The sequence below is a fragment of the Pan troglodytes genome, chromosome 15, assembly GCF_028858775.2.
Source record: "Pan troglodytes isolate AG18354 chromosome 15, NHGRI_mPanTro3-v2.0_pri, whole genome shotgun sequence".
NCBI lineage: Eukaryota > Metazoa > Chordata > Mammalia > Primates > Hominidae > Pan > Pan troglodytes.
In genome coordinates, this window is record NC_072413.2 from 94040729 (window position 1) to 94065601 (window position 24873).

General features: G+C 49.2%; 1 protein-coding gene across 2 annotated transcripts in view; it reads left to right on the forward strand.

Annotated features, from left to right (window-relative positions):
* The first annotated feature begins 282 nt into the window (after nt 1–282).
* C14H14orf132 (chromosome 14 C14orf132 homolog) overlaps nt 283–24873 on the forward strand; it is a 47316-nt gene continuing 22725 nt past the window's right edge. The window contains exon 1 of one of the 2 annotated variants that reach the window (XM_009428412.5): nt 283–455. In XM_009428412.5, coding sequence (XP_009426687.1) covers nt 429–455 — 27 coding nt within the window. In that variant the 5' untranslated portion in view covers nt 283–428. Of the gene's footprint in view, nt 456–11858; nt 11993–24873 lie in introns of those variants that run through there. The other variant, XM_009428413.5, reaches the window with a different exon arrangement.

Genomic DNA, 24873 nt, shown 5'->3' on the forward strand with positions numbered 1-24873 from the left:
AGCCCCGGGCGGGTTGGGTTCAACTGCACGGGGCGGGGCGCCAACAGCTCAGGACTTGGGTTGCAGGCTGGTTCTTGCACCAACCAGCGGGGCGGCCTCGGGCCTCAGTTTCCCCATCCCGCCCACGAAGGGAGGCGATTGCGAGCGCTTGGGGTTTCTGACGGACCCCGCCCCGGGGGTGGGGCGGGGAGTGGTCACGTGGAGGGGCGCCCCGTCCCCCGAGCCCCGCCCCACCCCGCCCCGCCCGCCCCCGCGCTCGGGGCCCTCCGCCTAGTAGAGATCTGGAGCCAGAAGCCCAGAGACAGCCGAGGGCGCCGTGCGGTCTCCGGACGCTCGCTGCTCAGCCCGATCCCCGCCAACTGTGCAGGCGGCTGACCCGCAGCGGCAGCGGCAGCAGCGAGGACTCGAGCGCTGGCTGCAGCGATACCATGGATCTCTCCTTTATGGCCGCGCAGGTAACGGGGCGCCCTCCCCACGCGCCCCTGGCCGCCAAGTTTGGGGAGGTTCGGGGCTACGGTCTCGCCCTCCACGCTGGGGCTGGGCAGTGGCGCCCGCCCGCGATCCGCGTGCCGGTCCTTTGTCCCGAGCCGGGCACCCCCACTTGGTGCACGCGTCGGGGGCGGCGATCGCGGCTCTCGCGGGGTGGGGCGGGCTGCGCGCCCCGCACCCCCGCGGCTCGAGCTGTTCCCACCCGGGCCCCTCTCGTTGGCAGGAAGGCTGCGAGGAGCCTGGGTAGCCCGAGTCGCCCCCTTCCTGCCCATCCCCCACTGCTGTCCCCCTTCTGGGGTCCCGGAGCCCTCCAAGGCCGGGCCAGCTCAGACCCGCGCGAACGTGGATGGGCGCACAGTCTCGCTCTTCCCCACTCTGTTTTCCCGAGGCGCCAGTAATCTGTCTCTTGCCGGTGACCTCGGGCGCCCCCTTTGCCGCCGCCTGAGGAAGGCGCTGAGACCCGCTTTGTGACCGTGACCCGCCAAGCGTCGACGCGCCGCAGTCGTTTGTCCTGTTTTGCTTTGTGTAGAGTCTGATGGAGCCACCAGTGCCCAGCGCGGCCAGAACCCCCCCACCCCCCTCCCCGACACAAACAGGCTCCCAGTGGCCGGAAAAACAAATCTCTCACAGCTTGAATTTTCCTCCAGCAGAATGCCCTGGAGTTCTGAGCTTGGGTGATGATTCTATTTCTGTGCCTTAACTCTCTTGAGCCAGAACAAAGACAAATCCCGGATTTCTCCATCAGTCTGTGACCCTAGAGAAGACCCAGAGCTGGCTCCAGGGAAGGGCTGCGTTTGGCCCGGGAGAGTAAGTCCCAATCTACCAAAGCCACATCTTGCACCTTCTCTGGTTGTGTTGGTTGGTTATGGTGCGAGCAGAGAGGTCGGGAGGCCACCCAGGCTCCCTTCTGTCTCCAGGGTGTGTGGCAGGGACCCTGCTGCTGTTTTCTTTTACAGGGAATGAAGTTTGAGGGGACACTTGCTTTTTCCCCAAGCTTCACCTGTAGTGGAAGCCTGTTTAAAAAGTGACAGCAAAATCCAGACTGTGTGTGGACAGCGAGTCTGCAAATGGAGGCTTAAAAGATGCGGAAGCCCCAAGTTAGTTCTGGGGGTCTAGATCCTGGCTCTCCGGCAGCCCCTTAAGTTTTCCATGATGCTAATTGCCCTTCTGAGTATCGCTGGCCCTTTTTTTTTTTTTTTGCCTGATTTTACATCTCCTGTGCCTAAATCCATACTTATAAAAATTGTCATGTAAACATCATTTTAGATAATGATGGTTTTAGCTACATGAAAACTAAGGAGGCTTTCCAGGATTTATTTCTAGACTGGAGAAGAACTGTGTCTGCCTTCCCCTCTGGATCCCACTGAACCTCCGGAATTTCCATGGTTACAAGATAAATTGATCCCTGCTAACCCTGGAGCTGGCTGGAGCATCAGTTGCTGCCATGGCAACTTGACAAAATAAATACAGGGCTTTTTAACGTCTTTAGGCAGAATCTGCCCAGAGACCAGGTTCCTATTTTTCCTTTTTTGTTTACAATTCACATTCCACTTGGTCAGTGTATTCTCCTTGACACATTTTTGACACTGGTTACATGCGCAGTACTGTGCTAGCTGCAAGGAACAGAAACATGAAGTACCACACAGATGAGAACAGATGCTAAGGTTTGTTGGGCACCTACTATGTGCCAGACGCTGGGTGCTTGGCATATTTTATCACAGCAAATCCTTACAAGTCCATGACGGAGGCCCCATTTTACAGGTCAGGACACTAAACGAGATTAAATAATTTGCCCAAGAGCATGCCATTTGCAAGGAGGAGAACTGGATTTCAAATCTGGGCCTGAGTATCTGCAAAGGGTTTTCCACCTTATTGCTTCATCCTGAGAAAGATACGATGTAAGGTACAGGACAGATCTATTTCAGAATGATTTCTCTCTTCTCTTCCCTCTGGGAAGTGGGCTTACTATTGTGCCTTTCTAGTAGATTGCTTTCTGCTGTTGATTCATCCCATTATCCCCATAAGGATGGGAACTGTTACTTCCCTACCTACAATACTTCGCAGTGCTTGGCTGGAGCAAGTGCTCAGACCCTGCTCCTGGTGTGTCCTGTGGCCACCAGGTGTGTGTGACAGTCACTGTCTCCCTGTGCAGTCTTTCCCTCAGCAGGGGGCAGTTTGCAGCGAAATGTTGGTGCATCCATCCACTTGCTCAGCAAATGTCTAGTACCTGCCTTGTGACAAGCTCCGTATCAGGCACTGGGACAGGGATCCTGTGGGACAAACTTGAATGGGATGTAGATTTTCTTTCTGCATGTTTATAAAAGCTTCGAGAAATGATGGGCCCGCCTAAGACACAAAGAGGGGAATGGCTAAAGGGCTGGGTTGAAGAAGGTGCCCAGCACGTAGCAGGTCCTCAAGTATTTATTAGAGGATTGGATGAGGACAAGAGGTATGTTCATGAAAAGACATTAACAGGAAAAGATGGTGAATTCAAAGTGTCAAATGCCAATGCCACTGAACAGCTGTCATCATCAGGACTTTGAGAATGGGGGCTGAAGATGGATTACAACTGTAGGCATATATCTCCTGGTGGGCCTGGGAGTTAAGACTGTTCTAGGTGGAGAGATATCGAGATAGGGAAGTCCAGAAAATATTCACAGAGTTCTTCAGAAAGCTAGAGGATAGGGGTGCAGGAGGGCTGGGAGACAGAGGCCAGGGCCAGATTATAGAAGGTGCTGATTGCTGGGGTGAGAAGTTTGCATCTAATCAGTAAGGCAGTGGGAGCCATTGCAAGTTATTGAGCAGGAGAATGGCATATAGTTGAAGCAGTCCCTTGGGAAAACCTCAGCCCCTGTAGAGGACAGAAGCTGGAGGGACGCCTGGGGCTGGGCATGCACGCTTGTGTGATTAACTAAGTCAGTGAAACCAGATCCACGTGACTCCGAGCCCACGTTTCTTCTTCCCCATGTTGTTAAATGTGATTCCTGTTTTTGGCTTAAGAAGACCCAGAACACATAAGCCATTTTAGAAAGATTTTCCACTCAAAAGCTAAGCATTAAATAGATATCCTCTTTGGGTGTACAGAGTAGACACCAGTTATCTGGCAAATCTTCTTAGAGGTGCCCTCCCTGGTGCAGTACACGTGGCTGTATGACGGTGTAAGAGAGGCTGCAGGCACTGAGAGTGTGCTCGTGGGCCCCATCTTACTTCTGAGCCCTGGAGGCTCCCAGTTGCCCTCTCCCCTACCCTGGAAACACCCCAGCCCCACTCCACACAGTGCCTGAGTCTCTGGTGACTCTGGAGGATGTGAACAGTGAAAAAGGGCATTCATTTCTCTTAGGCCAGGAGTGGCCAAGAGGACAGGGCCACCTGGATGTCCAGTGGGCTGGGGACAAGGGGAGAATCACAGTCTTTTAGGACTGAGTCCAAAATCCCTGTTTCATTGGCAGGATCACGCATGTTCAAAGACAGCCGCCATGCATTCCCTGTCTCCCTCCTGGACATGCTTGCTGCCCACCACTTCAAGAGCTGGAATCTGATTCTTCTCCCCTTAAATCTGGGACTGTCCTTGGTGAAGAGAAAGTCTAGTGGCTTTCTTGGTGAAGAGAATGCAGTATTGGTGACATTCTGTGGCCAAGTCCTAAAAAGCCTTAGCTTCCACTTGGGCCCGTTGGGACGCTCACTTGCTCCGGGGGAAGCCCACATCATCCAAGAAGTGCAGTGACACAGAGGCACGTGCTGGGGGAAGGGAGCGAACATTTCAGGAACGTTCTGCATGCTAAGCCAGCACTCATTATGGGGGAATGGGATGGACAACAGAGACAGGAGGGCTCCTTCACTTGTTCTTATGGCGTAACTCCCCTGTTAAAGCATGCCTCGGGTCTAAAAGCTCAACCTTCTTTTTGTCTTGCACTGTCCCGTCCCTGCAGTGAGTGGTTTCAAGCCAGTGGTTCTCAAATGTTGTTGCCATTAGAATCACCTGGGAGCTTTCAAGAGTCCTGCTGCCCAGGTCTCACCTCCGATACTCCCATCAGATTCTAGGGGTGGGAGCCAGGCACCAGCACTTTCCTTGCATTCCCCAGCTGATCCCAGTGGTCAATGAAGGGAGAGACTCAGAGTGTAAGCCCACCCTATAGGATACATCCACCCTCCCACTTCTCCCTCCCTGGATGAAACAGATCCCTGGCTCTCTGGTCACCCTTAGGCCATTAAAAACTCATGTGGTCACTGGAAGTCACCTAACACAGTATCGATTCAGCAACTTAAAATGTTTGGGCCCAGAGTGACATAGCCTTGGAACTTGCTCCAAAACTGAGCTTCTCCCTCTCTCCAGGCCACACCTGCCAGAGGTGGGAAACCTGTAGTTGAGGTGGGTGCCTTTATTATTCCCATCATCAAGAAAGGGAGATTTGGAATGAATAGCCAGGGAGGCTTAGCCGGCAAACAGAGGGCTAGGAGCGGAGCCACATCCACTGATGCAGGACCATCCTTCCATGTCATCGCAGTACCCCTGCAAGAGCTGGGGGGGCCAGGGACCCTCTGTGGATCAGCTTCATCCTCTGATCCATCCAGGCGGTTGTGTTTGTGTACATTTTTATTTTATTATCATTATTCTTTTTTATTTTGAGACACGGTCTTGTTCTGTTGCCCAGGATGGAGTGCAGTGGTGCAATCATGGTTCACTGCAGCCTTAATCTCCCAGGCTGAAGCAATCTGCCCACCTCAACTGCCTGAGTCTCTGGGGCTACAGGCACATGCCACCATGGCTGGCTAGTCTTTTAAAAATTATCTTTAGTAGAAATGAGGTCTCATTATGTTGCCCAGGCAGGTCTAGAGCTCCTGGGCTCAAGCGATCCTCCTGCCTTGGCCTCCTGAAGTGCTGGGATTACAGGCATGAGCCATTGTACCCAGCTGTGTACATTTTTAAACAAATTCTTGAACCAATCTCTATTAGTTTCCTAAGGCTGTGATAAATTACTACAAACTGGGTGGTTTAAAACAACAGAAATTCATTCTGTCACGGTTCTGGAGGCTGGAAGTCCACAATCCAGGTGTCAGCAGGGCCAAAGTAGTCTCTCTGAAGGTGCTGGGGGTGGGGGTGGAATCTGTTCCAGGCCACTCTCTTGGCATCACAGTGTTACCTGCAGTCCTTGGCATTCCTTGGCTTGTGGACACATTGCTGTAGTCTCTGCCTGCATCGTCATGTGGCATTCTCCCAGTGTGTCTCTCTGAGTCTCTTCTCATCTTATGAGGACACCAGCCATATTGGCTTAGGGCCCACCCTAATGACATTATCTTAACTTGATTACATCTGCAGAGACTCTGTTTCTAAATAAGGACATATTCAGAGGACCCAGGATTAGAACTTCATTCTACCTATCGAGGGGACGCAATTCAACCCACAACAGGTTCTGAAGACCCGTAAAGGATAAGCATCTTGGCCCTCATATTAGCAGCTGTTGATCTTGGGGCAGCAGTGAACAGATCGCTTATTTAAACCTCAGTTTCATTATCTGTGAAATGGGGACAAAACTGTGTCCTCACGGAACTGTTCATTTAGTGTCTTAGAAAATGTTTCCTGTGTGCCAGGCCCTCCCTACATGGAATGCTTTAGGTTAAGGGATGTGCCTCAGAGCCTTCCAAGTGATAGATAACAAGATGGGGGTAAACACAGGGGCTCCAGGAGCCCAGAGATCAGGCAAGCCTTCAGGGGTTTTTGACTTGAACTGAGTTTGAGAGATGCATGGCGGTTATGCAGACACAGGAGTGTGGGTGTTTTGGGCAGAGGGAACTGTGTGCACAAAGGCAAGAAGGCTTGAAACAGTATCTCCTGTTGGGAGTGTGAGTTGCTAGTGGCCATTGGAGCAGAGGGGTCAGGTGGTGAGGGGGTGGGTGTATAAGTCCAGGGAGCCCGAAACCAGCCAGGTGACCTCATGGAGTGGAGTTGGATGGAGTGGGGGCTGTGATGCCCTGGAGAGCTTGGCCAGCCTGGCCTGGATGGGGCACTGGAGCTCTAGCCCCTTGCTCATGCCATGCAGAAACACAGGCCTGGGGCTGCAGGTGCTTCTGTGTTTAAAAGAAAGCTGAAATTTTGATTTTCTCATGCACTCTGGGTGTTTTAATGTTAACAACTAATTAGAAATTGTTACCAGACCTACCAACCATGGTGTGGACTGTTTCTGTTACTTACTGCTTATGACTTCAGTTACTTAATGGCTTAAAGCAATCATTTATTGTGCTGACGATTTTGTGGGACCAGAATTGAGGAAGGGCTTGGCTAGACAGTTTGTTTTTGCCCGAGTGGCATCAGCTGGAACAGCAGGGACTGGAGTCTAGGCTTCCAGCGTGTAGTTTCCTCTGAACTTGTCTGGTGCCTCTAGGCAACTTGGCCACTCTCCTCTTGGGATTTCATCCTGCAAGGGCTTCTTCAGGTGACTTGGGCTTCCTCCCAGTATGGAGGTCCCAAGGTTGTTGCTCTTCTTGCATGGTGCTGGCTCCCCCAAGAAAGAGTGTTCCAGCAGTTCCAGGTAGAAGCTGCAGGCTTCATAGGACCTGCCTAGAAGTCCCAGAATGTCATTAACACTACATTCTTTTAGTCAAGAAAGTCTCCAGGCCAGCTCAGATTTAAAGGGAGGGGAGTCGGATTCCAGCTCTTGATGTAGTGTGTGTGTCTAGGAGCAAGGGACAGAATGGATGGTCATTGTCCTTGAGGACTGGCTACTACTTGGACCAAACAAAACAGGTGTGTGGGCTGGATTCATCCAGCCCAGTGTATTATCTCTAGACTAAACAAGGGTGTGTAGAGCTTGGCAAAACCTTAAAATACTGCCAAGCCCAGTAGAAAAGTCACTTATTACTAAGGAGGTAGGCCATGGCTTTATTAGGCTGAACCATGTGAAATTGCTGACATTTGACCATTTTTGACCTATCAAATGACCATTTTATTTGGTTCAGCTTCATATTGGGGAGATCCAAGTAGGTTTCCTGTGCTTGAGGAGCTGGGAATTCCCCCACCTCTCTCTTTCACCTGTCTCTTGGAATCTGGCCCTTGCCAGGTGGGAGGATTCAGTCTCACCTACATATTAACATCATATTAACACTGGGCCTGTCCTTCTGGGAGACACTACATGTGTATCTAATCACAGCTGAGATGCTGGCATATCCCCTGCTAATTCCTCTTCTAAAGAGAAGGTCCCCCAGGACCTTGGGAGACTCACAGTTAATTTGCATTTTAATCATTTTTCACGGAGGGGAAAAAAGACACAAAAGACATCTCTTCCTATTGGAGAGGTGATTTTGTTATCTCTTGAAACTGTCTTAGCTACGGGGAAGGGCCTCATTCTGACAGATATGCAAGAAACTAGCAGAAGTTGTTGGTCCCCAGAGGAACATATCACTGCCCAGAAAAATAGAATTCCAGGGAGTCTGGCAGTCTGCTTCTTAGAGAATATTTTCTTCAGCCAATGAGTGCTTCTTTTTCTTCAAGCAAGAATTATCATTAAAATACAAATTGTCTGTTATCTTAGGGCTTGTCTGGTTGTACTTCAGGTTTCCATTGCAAAGATTTAAATATTTTATCCTTCTAATTAGACCTGCTTCAGGAGAGGGTATAAGGCCGCATTTTATGCAGAGGTGTAATGAGCAGTTCAAGAAGTAAACATTCCAGTGATTTTTGTAGACCAAATTTCTAGTGTTTTAAGATTTTAGACATGTGACTTGAAACAATGGAATCTCACAAAGCTAAGAGAACTGGGATATCTGCAGGTGGATGGCCGGTCTCCAATGAAATGCTTGAGTGTTTAGGGAGCACTTGCTGTGTGCTCTGTCCTGCTCAGGTCCTGCACTGCAGCTCTTTCTACACTGAGGTGATGGAGACCCATCTGTGTTCACTCCCTCCTCACTGTGTCCCCTCAAGACATCCCTGTACCTTCCCATCACAGCTACCATTCAACAGATGCCTTTGAGGTACCAGACAAACCCTGTGCTGAGCAACACACAGAATCTCACTGAATCCTTGCAATGGCCCCCTGGAATAGGCACATTCCGATCCATTTTATAGGTGAGGAAACTGAGGCTTAGAGGGCACACAGCTGGGGATCAAACACAGGTCTCTGCATCACGTCAGCCTATTATTTTTAAGAACTTTTTTAAAGAGATGTTTTAAGTTCACAGAAAAATCGAGAGGAGGGCATAGAGATTTCTCAGATGCCCCTCTGCCCCTGTTCATGCACAGCCTCTTCCACCATCAGCAACCCCACCGGAGCTGTGCATTTGCCACAACTGACTAACCTACGTCGACACATCAGAATCCTCCAAAGTCGCTGAGCACGGTGTCTCATGCCTGTAATCCCAGCACTTTGGGAGGCCGAGGCAGGTGGATCACCTGATGTCAGGAGTTTGAGACCAGCCTGACCAACATGACGAAACCCTGTCTCTACTAAAAATACAAAAATTAGCTGGGCGTGGTGGTGGGCGCCTGTAATCCCAGCTACTCAGGAGGCTGAGGCAGGAGAATCGCTTGAACCTGGGAGGTGGAGGTTGCAGTGAGCTGAGATCGAGCCATTGCACTCCAGCCTGGGTGACAGAGTGAAACTCCATCTCAAAAAACAAAAACAAAACACTCCAAAGTCCATAGTTTACATTAGGGTTCTCTCTTGGTGTTGTACATTCTGTGGGCTTGGACAAAAGTATAATGACATGGATCCACGTTGTAGACAGTATTTTTACTGGCCTAAAAGTCCTCTGGGCTGCATGTATTCACCTCTCCCTCCCCTTAACTCCTAGCAATTACTGATCTTTCTACTATCTTCACAGTTTTACCTTTTCCAGGGTATCATAGTTGGAATCATTCAGTATGTAGCTTTTCAGATTGGCTGCTTTCACTTAGTAATATGCACCTAAGGCTTGATAGCTTTTCCTATTTTATTTTTTATTTTTATTTATTTTTTATATTTTTGAGATGGAGTTTCACTCTGTTGCCCTGGCTGGAGTGCAGTGGCGTGATCTCAGCTCATTGCAATCTCTGCCCCCTGGGTTCAAGTGATTCACCTGCCTCAGCCTCCCGAATAGATGGGATTACAGGTGCATGCCACCATACCCAGCTAATTTTTGTGTTTTTAGTGGAGATGGGGTTTCACCATGTTGGCCAGGCTGGTCTCTAACTCCTGACCTCAGGTGGTCTGCCTGCCTCAGCCTCCCAAAGTGCTGGTATTACAGGTGTGAGCCACCACACCCAGCCTGCTTTTTCCATTTTAGTGCTGAATAATATTCCGTTGTCTAGATGTACCACAGTTTGTTTGTCCATTCACCTATTGAAGAACTTCTTGTTTGCTTCCAAGTTTTTGCTTTTCTTTTTGAGATGGAGTCTCGCTCTGTCATCCAAGCTTGAGTGTAGTGGTATGATCTCAGCTCACTGCAACCTCCACCTCCTGGGTTCAAGCAATTCTCCTGCCTCAGCATCCCGAGTAGCTGGGATTTCAGGTGCCCGCCACTACATCCAGCTAATTTTTTGTATTTATAGTAGAGACAGGGTTTTGCCGTGTTGGGCCAGGCGTGGTGGCTCATGCCTCTAATCCCAGCACTTTGGGAGGCCGAGGCAGGCAGATCACCTGAAGTTTTGGCAATTATTAATAAAGCTGCTATAAACATCTGTGTTCAGGTTTTTCTGTGGACATAAATTTTTAAGAGCCTATTTTAAAATCCAATCCAACAATCTCTGCTTTTTAAATGGAGTGTTGAAGCTTTTATTTTATTTTATTTTATTTATTTATTTTTTTGAGACAGAGTCTCGCTCTGTCACCCAGGCTGGAGTGCAGTGGCTTGATCTCGGCTCACTGCAAGCTCTGCCTCCTGAGTTCACACCATTCTCCTGCCTCAACTATATATATATATATATGTGTGTGTGTGTGTGTGTGTGTGTATATATATATATGTATATATATATATAGTTCTGTCTTCTCTCTCCTCTTCTTTTGGGACTAATACACATATATTAGGTCACCTGAAGTTGTCTTACAGCTCACTGATAGTCTCTTCATTTTTTTTTTTTTTTTTGGTCTTTGTTTCTGTTTGTGTTTTATTTGGATAGTTATTATTGATATGTCTTCAAGTTAACAAGGTTTTCTTCTGCAATATCTAATCTGCTATTAATAATATCCCCACCCAGTGTACTTTTGATACTAGATATTATAGTTTTCATCTCTAGAAGCTAATTTGGATCTTTTATATAAAAACATATCTCTTCCATTCTCTTCTTAACATGTTCATTGTTACCTGTAGCTTTTTGAACATATGGAATACAGTTATAACAACTGTTTTAATGTCCTCACTTATTAATTCTAAATATGTCAATTCTGGATTGGTTTTGATTGATTGCCTTTTCTCCTCATATGGTTCATATTTTCCTGCTGCTTTACATGCCTGATGATTCTTGGCTGGATGCCAAACATTGTGAATTTTACTGTGGTGTATGCTAGATATTTTTGTATTCCCATAAATATTTTTGTGCTTTGTTCTGGGATGCAGTTCAGATGCTTGAGAACAGTTTGATTTTTGCAAGTACTGTTTTTAAGATTTGTTAGGCAGGATCAAGCCAAATTTAATCTAAGAGTAATTATTCCCCATCACAAAGGCAATGCTGTTCTGAGTATTCTACCTGCTCAGTGCCTCATAAATGATGAGATTTTCAAGATGGATGATGGAAACAGGCACTATTTCTGGCCCTATATGGGTTCCAGGCACTATTTTCTATAATTTTTTGGGTGATTCTTTCCCTGCCTCAGGCAGTTTCTGTACAAACATGCACTCATCTGTCCTTTGTTGAATGTTTGAGTGGTCCCTCTCTCAAACCCCAGGGTTCTCTCTGTGGGCGGCTGTCTTCTCTCCATACTCTGCCATGTGGTCTCCAGCTGCCTCACTCTCCTCAGACTCTCATTTCCATTCTTCAACTGGAAAAGAGAGTCCATTGAGCCCTGCCTGAGTTTCCTGCTCCATGGCCTGGAAACTTTCCATAGGCAGTAAACCAGAGCACCTGTATGGCTCATCTTGCCAATTTCCCATCTCTCGAGGGTCACTGTCCTTCATTGTCTGATGTCCGGTGTCTTGAAAATGATTTTCATGTATTTTATCTGGTTTTTCAGTTGTTTCAGTTGGGAGGGTAAATCTATTCCCTGTTACTCCATTTTGGCTGGACGTGAAATTTTCATAAGCCTGTGTTTTTAACAGCTATATTTCCACCCTTCCTCCTTTTCTCCCATTGTGGGAAAAGGAATGTTGACACTTGAATCTAAATCTAGACCATTACCCCTACCTCCCAGCTATGGGCCCCCGATCCAGCCAGCACTTCTCTTTCTCCCTGTCTCCCAAATGCCACAAAATGTGAGTAACATACATACATACTCTACAGGTCAAGTGAGCCTGGGGAATAACAAGTGAGGATGCCAAATCATGCATGGACCAGCCTAACTCCTTTCCAGTCTGCCGTTGCCACTTGGAGTTCTTCCAGGTATCCTGTGACAGGATGTTCCATGAGACATTGAGGGAGCCCGTCTTTGATTCAGGTGTGGGGTCTGCAGACCAGGAGCCAGAGTTGGGCAGTTCAGTGAGCAGAGATGGGTTCTTTAGGCCTCCATCCCTAATACCTGGGTCCTAGGAAGCCTTGTTCCCCAGAAGGATGAAAGTGAGGGGAAATGCTGGGAGCAGGTTGCTCCAGCCTGAGGCCCACGCAGTTTGCCAGCCTTCCATTTAGCCAAGAGCTGGAACACTGCTTATTTCTTCCAGCCCTCGTGAGGACCCCTCATCCATCTCCTCAGCATGAAGCTCTGGAAGCTGATTAGAAATATATTAAGACTTGGTTTCCAGCAGCTTTGAGGGACACCTGAGGGGGGCTGACTAATGTGCTCTCCCAGGCACCCTGAAACCGTCTCTCTGCATTGAGTCTTAGCAGCCCTTCCTGCATCTCCTGCCTTCTCTCTGACCTCCTGCCAATCCTTCTTCTCTTCCTATGGAGGTTCCACCCGGGTCCTGCTGCGTATCCCAATAATCAAATCAATCAGGCAGGGCCAGCCGCGCAGGCAGGCTGTGTTGGGGAATGTGGAAAGCCAGAAAGAAGTGATTGCCAGCCTTCATCGTCTTTGTCATCCTTGCCAACAGCGTGAGAGCACACATTGCATACAGACCATCATTCCTAGGCACGAAAACCTGTGAGGCAGGAGCCCCGCCCTCTGGTGGAAGAAGAGGATAGCTGTCGTAGGTGAATCTTGAGCACCTGCTAAGAGTTCTGTGCTGCATGGGCAGCCTATGAAGGCAACACATTCAGCATGCCCATTTTAGAGAAGAGGATACCGAGGCTCAGAGAGCTTTGGGGCTTTGCCCAAAGTCATCCAGGTGAGAAGAGGCTAAGCTGGGGTCAAGGCTAGATCTGAGTCACAGCTGATGGATTGTAGAGTGTTGGGGTGAGATGGAGGCAGATCTGAGCCCCAGAGAGTGTGGTTCTATGTCACAACTCCTTCCAGCCTGGCCGTCTCTGCAGCCTGTCTGGGCAGAGTGGATTGTGGCTGAAGCCAGGTGTCCCACGACTCAGACAGGCTGGTGCCAGAGGTGGGGGTGGGGACCCCACAGGAGGCTGAAAGAATTGAGAGGGGCGTTGGAGGACAGGAAGCTTGCTCCCCCCGGGAGAGGCTATACCTCTCCTCTGCCCCTGTAGCTCCAAGCAGCTCACCATCAGAGCATCCCTCCCTTCCGAGGTTCCCTTGAGGGCCAAGGTTCTCATCTCATTTATGTCAGGATTGCTGCTGCCCAGCCCAGGGCTAGACCCAGTAAATATTTCATAAACCAACCAAGGAAGAGCAGGGAATTAATAAAGGCACAAGAAAGAAACTGGACAGAAAATTATGTCTTGCATCAGCTTGCCGGGCACCTCCTCTTTGAGTCTGGATTATGACTTTCCCCAAGGCCAGCAATCCAGACAGCACCAAGTCCCCCACCCTTGCCCCACGTCCTCAAACTCCCCAGTCCCCAGTGCCCCTCTCTTGTCCCCCTGCAAACTGTCTGCTGCATGCTGGGCCCAGCACTACAGGCATTCTGCGCAGTACCCTCTTCTTCCTCTGAACGATTCCGTGGTGTGAACCTGGGATGACTCAGTTGACTCAGGAGGAGAGTGGAGGCCAGAGAGGGTAAGACGCCGGCTCAAGGTCTTTCAATGGGGCTTGTATTTGGAGAGGGCTGACCCCTCTAAACCTCTGGACTTCTCTGTCAAAATAGTGACTCAGAGGTAAGGTGACCAACCACCCCGGTTTCTGCAGGGCTGAGGGGCTTTCAAGACAGGAGACTTCCACTTCCAGTGCTGAAACCAGGACAGCCCCAGGCCAACTGGGATGGCTGGTCACCCTACCCAGAGGCCATTTAAAAGCCCAGAGGCTTTTTGGATCTCACTGTATTTGACTAACATTCTTGCTTTTTAAAAATGAGTGGGGATGGTTGAAACCGTGTCCAGAATCCACACCTTTCCCCGGCCTATTTAATTCTCAAGTGTTAACAAGCACTGAGGATGGGCCAGACACCATTCTAGGCACTGGGGATGCTGGGGAACAAGCACTAAAGTCCCTGCTCTCGCTAAGGGCACCTTGTCCTGACAGCTGCTCACCTCCTATGAAAGGTGACCAAGGAGGAAGGGCACCACACAGTCCCTGCTGTCTGCTCACTTCTGTGTCCCGGCAGCCATGCAGAGAGGTGCCCAGTACATGTTGACTTTGATGAATCCATCAGGAAGGCAGCAGAAGATAAGCAGAGCCTGGGCAGACCCCTGGCCCCCAGAAGGGGACTCTCCCTGGGCTGGCCAGACTCAGCAAGGAGCAGGCAGGCCCCCTCCTCTTCTGTGGTCCTAGAAATCCCAGGCTGAGCCCCAACAGCAGCTGGTGGTCTTGTAGGAGGAGCAGAGCCCCACCTCCATGATGGCCCTTGCCTGTTCAGTCTCCAATGGCCACCTGTCACCCAGAAGCCTCCCAGTGTTACAGAACACTGTTAGCCAGGTCACACAGCTCACCCTGTCAGTCTCCAGCAGCCCACGGTGGGAGGAGGTACCAAAAAAAGGAGGGATGTGGCCCCACCCACAGTCATGAGGCCTTGGGGAGGGAGCACTCCAGGGAGTCAAGCCATAGCCCCCAGCAGAACACTAAAGCGTCTGTCGCATCTCTCTCTTTACCCATCTGTCTGCCTCTCCTCTGCATAGGAGACCCTCAGGGCTAATGCAGTAAGCTGTGCCTCTCTTTACAGCTCTCTAGGGCCTGGCTGGTGGAAGGCCTTAATAAATGCCCGCAGTGAGCATAATGACCCCTCAGTTGGGGAGCGTGGTGGAAGTTCTGACTCGTCTGTTTGCGCTATTCTGGGATGCTGACCAAACCGCCCATGTAGAAGCACAGACTGTAATGTGCCAGAATCCCTCCCCATCATCCCTTATGCAGGGTGAGTCACCTGCTGTGTCTGTATCTTTAGCAACAGGAGGCTCACCACCTCACCAAACAGAGACTTCCATGGGAGTCAGGTCTCCCTGGGCTACAGCATGGCCCTGCCACTGCGCTGCCGGGGAAATCACGTCATGGTCCCCAGCCACGGCATTCTCATTTGTGCAGTGCACTGATGGTAGTTATGATACGTTGCCACAAGCCTTGGGATTTTGCCGCTTAAATATGGTAATGTGGCACCTGAGATGGGGAGGCAGGAGGCTTGAGTTCCCGGCCTGGCTCCACCACTCATGATTTGGGGCTGTTTGACTTGGAACAAGATGCTTAATTTCTTGGAGACTCAGTTTCCCTTTCTGTTAAATGGGAACAGTAGTAATAGCTCATAGTATGGGTGGGAGAATCAAATGAGATGGTGAATGAGAAAGAACAAACTGTGCAGGGCAGCATGGACACCAGGAATTATTATGTTTGAACCAAAACTGTATATCCCCCCTCCGCATCATCCCTTTTTTTGGACTAAATGTAGCCGTTTTCCTCAACTGTTTTCCCAAATGCACATTCTCTCTAAAAATCTTCACTAGGTCAGGCTCTGGTCTGTCAGTGTTCTTATAGAACAGTTTTTTCAGAACAAGACATAATAATTCAGGAAAATCTATTACCTCCTTGGATCTAGCCCTAATGCATTCATTAATGTGGCCAGTGAGGGCCAAATCTTGCCTTGTCTAATGCAAAACCTTTGACTCATTCTGATAGGAGATCTCTCTTTCCTAAACACTGCTGTTCAGCCATGTCTCTCCTCCAGGATTTTTACAACTGATTTTTTTGAAGCTTAGCACAGATATGTCAAGAACTGTGAGGGGTTTGCAATTTTACTTTGCCTTCAAGTTAGTCTTCCAAAATTTCAAAGATGCAGACAGAAGACATGAGACTCCCGGAGTCAAAGGGCATTATTACTCACACCGCAGCAAGCAACTTGAGCTTCATGCTCACATCAGTGCTCCCTGCTCTGCAGGTCCCATGGGGCAATGTGGAGCAGCCCGGGTGGGTTCCGTGCATGCCATGGGTTTGTGTGACAGCTGAGGAACCCAAGCTTAGAAAATCCCACTCTTTTCAGGGAGACTGCTGACAAACCTGCCCAGCCTTTGCCTCAGAGTGAGAGATATAATTATCCTGGTCAGGAAACAGATGTGCCCTCTGCCCCAGAGGGGACACCGTCTTTTTTCAAGGCTGTTTACTTTACCCACATCTTGAAAAGATAGTCCAGAACAGAGACTATCAAATCCTCTATTCAAAAGGCACAAAGAACAGGATTCTATGGAGAATTGCCTTCCAACTATGCATTTATACGTATCCTTCACAAATGCAGCTGCGTACATCTGGGCCTGCATCTCAGCTTGGCCACTGCTGAGCTGTATCACCTTGGGCAAACTCCTGATCCTCCGTTTTCCGCAGCCTGTAAGAGGAGGTATAATTCCTATCTTCCAGAAGTTCTGTAAGGGATTCTCTGAAGTAGTGTTCATGAGGCCTCCTCACCGTGCCTGGTACAGAATAGACCATGGAGAGGAGGCAGCAGGGCCAAGATCACTGTGATTTAGAGCCCATCCTTCTGACCACTCAAATCTCTTTCCTTCACTATCCCTCCCCGACTTAGTCCTCTGGCTCCTGTTTCTTCCCTGCCAAGTGGGGCAGAATCACCTGGGTAGCTGGTGTTGCAAGGCCTGGAGCAGAGATCTCAGAGCCCGGGTCGCACCTAGGCTCTGGGACTGGGTGGTACTTTCTAAGCTTAGCCTCAGTGTCCTTTGTTACAAGGAACCCACCCCCTGGGATTTAAGAAATAATTAAAGGAGATAATAAACATGAAATGTTTGGAATGTTCCTGCAAGGGACAGGTGCTCAGTAAAGACTTTATGATGCAATTTGGATAGCTTGAGCCTCTCGGAATGCGGTGTAGGCCACTCTAGCTGCTCCCCAGAGGGAACTTATTAGAAAAAGCAAGACAATTTGCAAACCTCTTGCAGCTCACTCAGCATGCTGGTGGCATGCAGCAGCAATTGGCTGTACATTCAGCATTCACGTGACAGGGCCCTCTGTGAGCTTCTGGCTTGGGGAATACAGAACTGCCCAGGGCGCCCTGCAAGGGGGTCAGGGTGGTCAGCTGGGCCTTTTTGGTCTTGACAATACTGCTCTCATATTGTGCGACCTTAGGGAGAGGAGAGTGGTGAGGAACCTCCTCCTTCTTGCTGGGCTCCACTGAGGAACTCAGCACCGCATAGTGGTCAAGGGTTTCAGAGGAAATCAGACTGACTTAGGTTTGAATCCTGAGTTTGAAACCAGCTGGGTGACTCGAGCACATCACCCATCTTCCTGAGCTCAGTTTCCTCTTCTGTAAAGTGGGGATAATGACCTCTCCTGGCTCGTGGAGGTGTAAGGATTAGGTAAGGCCATGTATGTGCAGAGGCTGGCCAGGAAATGGTGCCTATGATGACGTTGCACTATTTTCTGTTTTTTGGTCTGCAAAATGCAGGTTGAGTGGGTAGACCCTAAGATCTCTTATTTCATGGGGAGATGGAAAAACTCCTGGAGCTGCAGTCAGAAAACCCCGGTCCAAATTCTTTATAGCCTCACACAATTTATCTGCACCTCACCTGCAGATGGTGCCAGCTCCCCACGCCTCCTTCTGTGATGTATGGCAAAAACACTGGTCACCATACCTGACAGAGGACTTTGGTAGGTGCTCAAGGTCCCTCTCAAGCTCCAGGGTTGTCAATCACCAGGGCCGCTGGCCTCAAAGTATGCTCCATCTAATCAGGGCTATAGCCAGTATGAAGGTAACTCAAGCATCAGACACTTAATGGGGCTCACAGGCACAACTACAGGGTTTTGCTGTGGTTTGAATGTTTGTCTCCTGCAAAACTCATGTTGAACCTTAATCCCCAATGCAATGGTATTATCCCAGTCAGGAAACAAATGTGCTTTTAGGAAGTGATTAGACCGTGAGGGCTTAACCCCCTCATGAATGGATTAATGCCATCTAAAAGGCCTTGAGGCGGTGAATGCACTCCTTCTGTCCCTTCCATTTTGTGAGGACACAGGCTTCCTCACTCCAGAGGGTGCAGCAGCAAGGCACAAAAGCAGAGAGCAGAGAAGCCTTCAGCAGACACCAGAGCTGCCTGCACCTTGATCTTGGACTTCCTAGCCTCCAGAACTAGGAGAAATAAAATTCTATTGTGTATAAATTGCCTAGTCTGTGGGATTTTGTTATAGCAGCACAAACAAGCTAAACTAAGACCGGTTCCAATGGCTGGAGCTGCCTGTCACTCTGTTCTGATGCTGAGGATTAGACCTCAGGGCACCTACTGGAATGGTTAAGGCTGAAGGAGCTCATTGAACCCCAGTGGCACACAGGGTGAACCGGCCCAGCAGCAGACTCCTTTTTGCCAAACAATGCAGGAGTGATGTCTTCTGCAAAAGGGGAATCTGTTTGGCCTCCTGCTGATGAATGATGTCTATTGGTCCTTGGAAGTAGAGTCCATTTTTTATACTTTTGGTCAGGAAAATCACGTGGTGCTAGTAGACATCCTGGGAGAGAATCCTGCAGGCCTCCTGCATTCTACCTGGAAGGAAGCTCAACTCCACCCCTGGATCCTTTGTGGAGAACCATGTGGAGGCACTGAAATTCCTTCACGTCTCTTGGTTCCTGTCGCGGAGGTTGGAGAAGTTAACCTTAGGTGCCATTGGTCCCTTGAGTCACCATAACCATAACTGACCATACTGACCATGTTAACGCCTGCCTTGCTGTGTGCCAGGCTCTCTGTTGAATGTGTTACACAGAGCAGCACAGCTAAGCCTCACCACCATGCTCTGAAGTCGAGATTACAATTAAGCCCAATTTTCAGGTGAAGCAACTGAGGCTCAGATTTGAACCAGCCACCTGGCTCCCACGTGCTGTGTCTCATGGCTCACTTTCTCAGCTCAGGGTCTCCACTCTCCTCCCTGCCCGCACTTCATGAGGCACATCCTCCTCACTTGGTCACTGTACACCTCTGTCTGTGTCCAACTTATTCACAAACACAACTTGTGGCTCCTGGAAATAACTGCCTTCTGTGACCTGATGCTATTTTATTCCATTGGAATAAAGATCCTTAATGACATCATTTCTACCTCCCCTCTTCCCTAACTCCCACCTCAACTCACCTCCCCCTTCTTTTAAGAGTCTTGTGAACATTGGTTTATTTATACTTATGCACCATCTCAGGCCTCCCGGGGCAGGTTTTAATCGTCTACCTTCTTCCTGGAGACATCTTGAAAGACTCCAATCCTTCACCCATGCTGAGAACATTTCAAGCAAAGCAAGAGGCATGAGAACAGTTTTTAATTGAAGTTAACATTGTGGCTTTTCCCACACAGCCAGACACTCAGGCATGTTGGGAAGATTAAAAGTGATGTTGGAAAATGCATCCACGAGTCTGTGCCCTCAAGCAGAAAGCAGCAGCCACCTGGGCTCATGGATCAGACAGGATGCATCTCAAACAGAGAATGGGAAGGATCCATAGATTTCCCTGCCTGGCCCAGCTCTCCCAGGTGCCTCCTACAGCATTGCAGCAGTAGGGCTGCCACTGGCAGGGCTGGGAACAGCTGGGGGGCTATCTCCTGTGCAGGGTAGCCACAGGTTGCCCAAGGGGCTTCGATTCCCCAGTCTTGGCTCTGCCAGAGCCTGGTTGCATATCCTGAGAAAGTCATGACTGAGCCTGTTTGCATATCCTGAGAAAGTCATGACTGAGCCTGTTTGCATATTTGAAAAGGGGCTCAAGATTACCTTCCCCAGGCTGGGTGCAGTGGCTGATGCCTATAATCCCAGCACTTTAGGAGGCTGAGGCGGGCAGATTGCTTGAGCTCAGGAGTTCAAGACCAGCCTGGGCAACATAGTGAGACTCTGTCTCTACAAAAACTACAAAAAAGTTAGCCAGGTGTGGTGTTAAAAAATTAGCCTAGCCAGGTGCACATCTGTATTCCCAGCTACTCAGGAGGCTGAGGTGGAAGGATTGCTTGAGCCCAGGAGGTCGAAGCTGCAGGGAGGCATGATTGCAGCACTGCCCTCCAGCCTAGGCGACAGAATGAGACACTGTCAAAAAAAACAAAACAAAACGAAAAACCTGCCCCATGGGTTTATTTTGAACACTGGATGTGGTAATTTGTGCAAACAGCTTTGCAAATATAACAGATAGTAATGACACAGCTTGACATGTATTGAGCACTCATGAAGGGCCAGGCACTGCTCTCAGCACTTCTCATCATTCCCATTCTACAGATGAGGAAACTGAAGCCCCAGGGTTATGTCACCAAGCCACACAGGGAGCAAGTGGCAGAGGGGGATTTGCAGGTCATGTTTGGGCATCCTTGCTGTCAGCCGCTGTGCTGTGCTCACTTGTCACACGGCAGCATAGCTCATAGGATATTCTTTAACCTGACAGTAGTCTCTGCTGAGGGGGCCCTAGCTGGGTTGGGTATTTCTTGACCCAGTAACATCCATCCAAACTCCCATGCCACTGCTGCAGCCCTTGGCCCCACCTTTCCTCCTCCCTGGACCACTGCAGGTGCTTCTCACCTGGGGGGTGTCTCCAGTTGCTTCCTGATCTGTTTCCTTTCTTCACTCTTGCCAGAGGTAGCTTTCTCCTGCTGAGGGTCTTCTGTGGCTTCCTCCATCCATGGGATACAGTGCCAGGTCCTTGGGCCAACTGTTGTTCCCATGAGCAGACCCCATCTCTAGGCCTGGGCCCGAAATGCATCTTCTTGGTGCCCACACCAGTCAGGCTGAGACACATGCAGCTTCCCATAGTGGTGCCCCAAATTTTCAGTGCCTTGTCCCTGGGATGCCCCCCTCCCCTCCTTCAATGCTGGATTCAGAATCCCCTTCCCACAAAGCCAGGTGCCTGGATCCCACACGCTAAGGCACTGTCCTTTCTTCTGAGTGGCCAGTGCCCTTTTGTAGCATTCCTGGGGACTTCTCCCTCCCTATCGGCTAGATTGTCATTTGTGGAGCTGATCGGCTGGTTCTTGTGTGGCTCCCCAGCACAGGACACAGGGCTGGTATGAAGTTGATTCTGCACAGAAAATGAAGGAGGTGGGATTGGTGTCACAGGCCCAGGTCTCTGCTGGCCCCCACACTGGCTGTGTGATCTTTGCAAAGGTGACCCCCTACAGCTACCATCTCTGCAACAGTAAAAATGGAATGACAGCTGTTCTATTGGCACGGCGAGCACTGACCAGCCAAGTGAGCTGCGACGTTCTTTATGATGTGCAGAGTTCCAGCGCTGTGCATGTTCATTGCTTGAGTGGCTAAACAGAATATTGAGTTTATTCAGCAGATTTTTTATCCTCTGCACCCTCATTCTCGTGCTACCATCTGGGGACTCAGGGCTCAGCTCCCTGACAGAGCAGTGTCCTTCCCCACTCTGTCTTTCTCCCTTGCCTCACCCATTCACTTGATTTCCTCCTCAGCCACCCCCAATTCCCGTGCTGCATACCTGAAAGAGGCAGGAACTTCACCTCTATGCTTTGGCCAGAGGCCTCTTCTCTCCCACCCGTGCCCAGTGCCAGGGACTCAGCCCAGCATCAGCAAATCCAGCAAACACATCTGTGGAAAGAGGAATAAATCCCACATCTCCTGTGCCAAACATCCAAGGAGCTGAGATGGGAAGGGTCTGGGTAAAGGGTTCCCTGAGCCCTGAGACACATCCCTGCCCATTTCCATAGCCCATTGTGTATTTGCCATAGACCTTTGAATAGGGAAGGAAAACAGTAAGCTCATAATTCTCAAGTTTGAAAAAGTCCTTCCCAGAACATGCGCCATCTTTAAATAGTAAAAACAAAGACAATGCCACGACCATCACCTACTACCAATGCTACTAAAACTAAACACAATGGCAGCTTATTAAATTACCATTTCCCTGGTGCTGGGCTCTGTGCCTAGAACCATGCACTGGGCCTCATTCTCAGGGCTGTTCTTCTGTCAGCTCAAGAAGTCCTCACAGCACCTCAGGGAGGGAAATATTTTCATTACCCACATTTAGAGATAAGAACGATAAGGCCCAGAGAGGGTGAGGGATTAGTCCACAGTCACACAGCTCCTTAGTAGCCAACTCAGACATGGGGTGCGGATGGCCCAGCTCTTTGTTCCTGCACCTTCTCCCTGTTGGAGTAGCTGGGGTTGGTGTTATCTATTGCCATTGGGCATGTATTCGCACCCCTCATTTTAGTTCATAGGTTCATTTAAGGAGCTAACTGCGTGTGTGACAAACAGCAAGTGTGGCTGCCTGGAGAGCCCACCACCAGAGCTAGAGCTGTGTGTGATGAACGTCTGCAGTGGCAGATATGATTCACTGGGGTTCTGATTCTCTGTGGGTTTAACTTATTGTATTTTCCTTTAAGTAGCACTAATTTGCCATCATGTGCCTTTGGGTGGGCAATATTTAAAGAAATAAACATCTCAGGACAGGTGCAGTGGCTCACACCTGTAATGTCAGCACTTTGGGAGGCTGAGGCAGGAGGATGGCTTGAGGCCAGGAGCTGGAGACCAGACAGGGAGGGTCTCTACAAAAAATAAAAAGTTAGCTGGGTGTGGTGGTGCATGCCTGTAGTTTCAGCTACTTGAGAGGCTGAGGCGGGAGGATTGCTTGAGCCCAAGAGTTTGAGGCTACAGTGAGCCAAGATCACACAACTGCATTCAGCCTGGGTGGCAGAGTAAGACCCTCTCTCTAAAAATAAATAAATAGATAAATAAATAAATAAATAAACAAACATCTCAACATAATTCCACAGCTTTCTTACAAATGCTCAACAGAACAATTATTCTAATACTTTGTCTTCTATCTCAGTCACCACATTCCCCCTTAACGAGGAGTTAATCAAACTTTCTGAGGATAAACCCTCTATCCAGCTGGTCCGGTCCTTTGGCTCATGTTGAAGTCAAAAGCCCTTGCAGGCAGCTTTTCTTGTCTGCTCATGGCTTTTCTCCAGCAAGTCGCTCCATGGATCGAGTCCCTGCCATGTGCATATGTCTTCTCTGAACCTTCCACAGTCTGCCCACTAGGGTGTTGAACCACAGGTCAGGTAAAGAAAATGGGCTTGGAGTGAAGGACTGGATGTGTGGCTATGCTACCAGTCAGAGAGAGAGCCTGACTTTGCACCCTGGCCTGAACCCCTAGTCCTCTTTCACCCTCAACCATGAGATGAGCATCACCAGCTCCAAATGCTCCCCATTAATCAAGAAAGAAAACAAAAAGGACCAATGGATCTTCGTGTTTTCCTTTCGTTAATCTACTTTCTCTCTCCCCTGCCTTTTGCAAAAGCTGACATGGAGATTGCAGCCCTCCACATGTGTCTTTATGGTAATAATTTGAAACACCAGCACTGCCTGTTTCAATTAGAAAGGAGGCATTTCCTGCCTCTTAGGAAAAAGTCCTCCTGCCCAGCTGCCTGCTCAGGGCTGCTAAGGTTCACATCCTCGCAATTCCACCACTCTGAGCTGCATCCGTGTCAGAACTGCTAGGGAGTGGTCCAGATCCCTTTGCCAAACATTTCAGCAACTGGAACCCAGGTTTCTCAACAGAGGATTAAAGCGCTGTCTTCACTCCTGGGCTGCCAGGTACATTCTTCCTTGGCCTTCGGAGTGCCCTTACATACTCTCAGGATGAATCCAATCTTGTTTCTGAGATGATTTTCTTTCCAACAGACAGGTTACTTATGGAGCATAATATAGACTTGATTTTGCCCAAACAAGCCACTGAGCATTTATTGAGTGCCTGCTATGTGCAAAACACTGAGGATCAAAGACACACCACAGACCCTCTCTGCCCAGAGTCACAAAAAGAGTGGATGTCAGTACCTTTATCACAGAAAAAAATGTTTTCATCTGATGCTTTTAAAGAGTTTGGAAGGTGGATGAGGCAGGGATCGTCATGTCTGTTTGATAGCTGGGTAAGCAGAGGCCAGGGAGCTGTGAAGCAGCCGTTGACTTGCAGCTGGGGCGGGTCTCAGGCCTCCTTGCTCGTGTCCAAGCTGCCATCCCCTCAGGAACAGAGGGTGAATAGGATGGAGGTTCCTTATAAGAAGTGACCTCTTGAAAAGTACTGTCCACCCAAGGAACAGGACTGTGGCATCCTTTTTTTGTTTGTTTGTTTGTTTTTTGAGACAGAGTCTCGCTCTGTCACCCAGGCTGGAGTGTAGTGGTACAATCTTGGCTCACTGTAACGTCTGTCTCCTGGATTCAAGTGATTCTCCTGCCTCAGCCTCCCTAGTAGTTGAGACTACAGGCAAACGCCACCACGTCCGGCTAATTTTTGTATTTTTAGTAGAGACGGGGTTTCACCATGTTGGTCAGGCTGGTCTCAAACTCCTAACCTCAGGTGATCCACCTGCCTCAGCCTCCCAAAACGCTGGGATTGCAGGGGTGAGCCACCACACCCAGCCATGTGGCATCTTTTTGAGGAACAACGAAAGTTACGTCCCTACATTGGCTTAGGCAAGGATTTCGTGACCAAGAACCCAAAAGCAAACGCAATAAAAACAAAGATAAATAGCTGGGACCTAATTACTCTAAAGAGCTTTTGCACGGCAAAAGGAACAGTCAGCAGAGTAAACAGACAACCCACAGAGTGGGAGAAAATCTTCACTATCTATACATCTGACAAAGGACTAATATCCAGAATCTACAACAAAATCAAACAAATCAGTAATAAAAAAAATAAACAATCCCATCAAAAAGTGAGCTAAGGACATGAATAGACAGTTTTCAAAAGAAGATATGCAAATGGCCAGCAAACATATGAAAAAATGCTCAACATCACTAATCATCAGGGAAATGCAAATCAAAACCACAATGCGATACTACCTTATTCCTGCAAGAATGGCCATAATCCAAAAACAG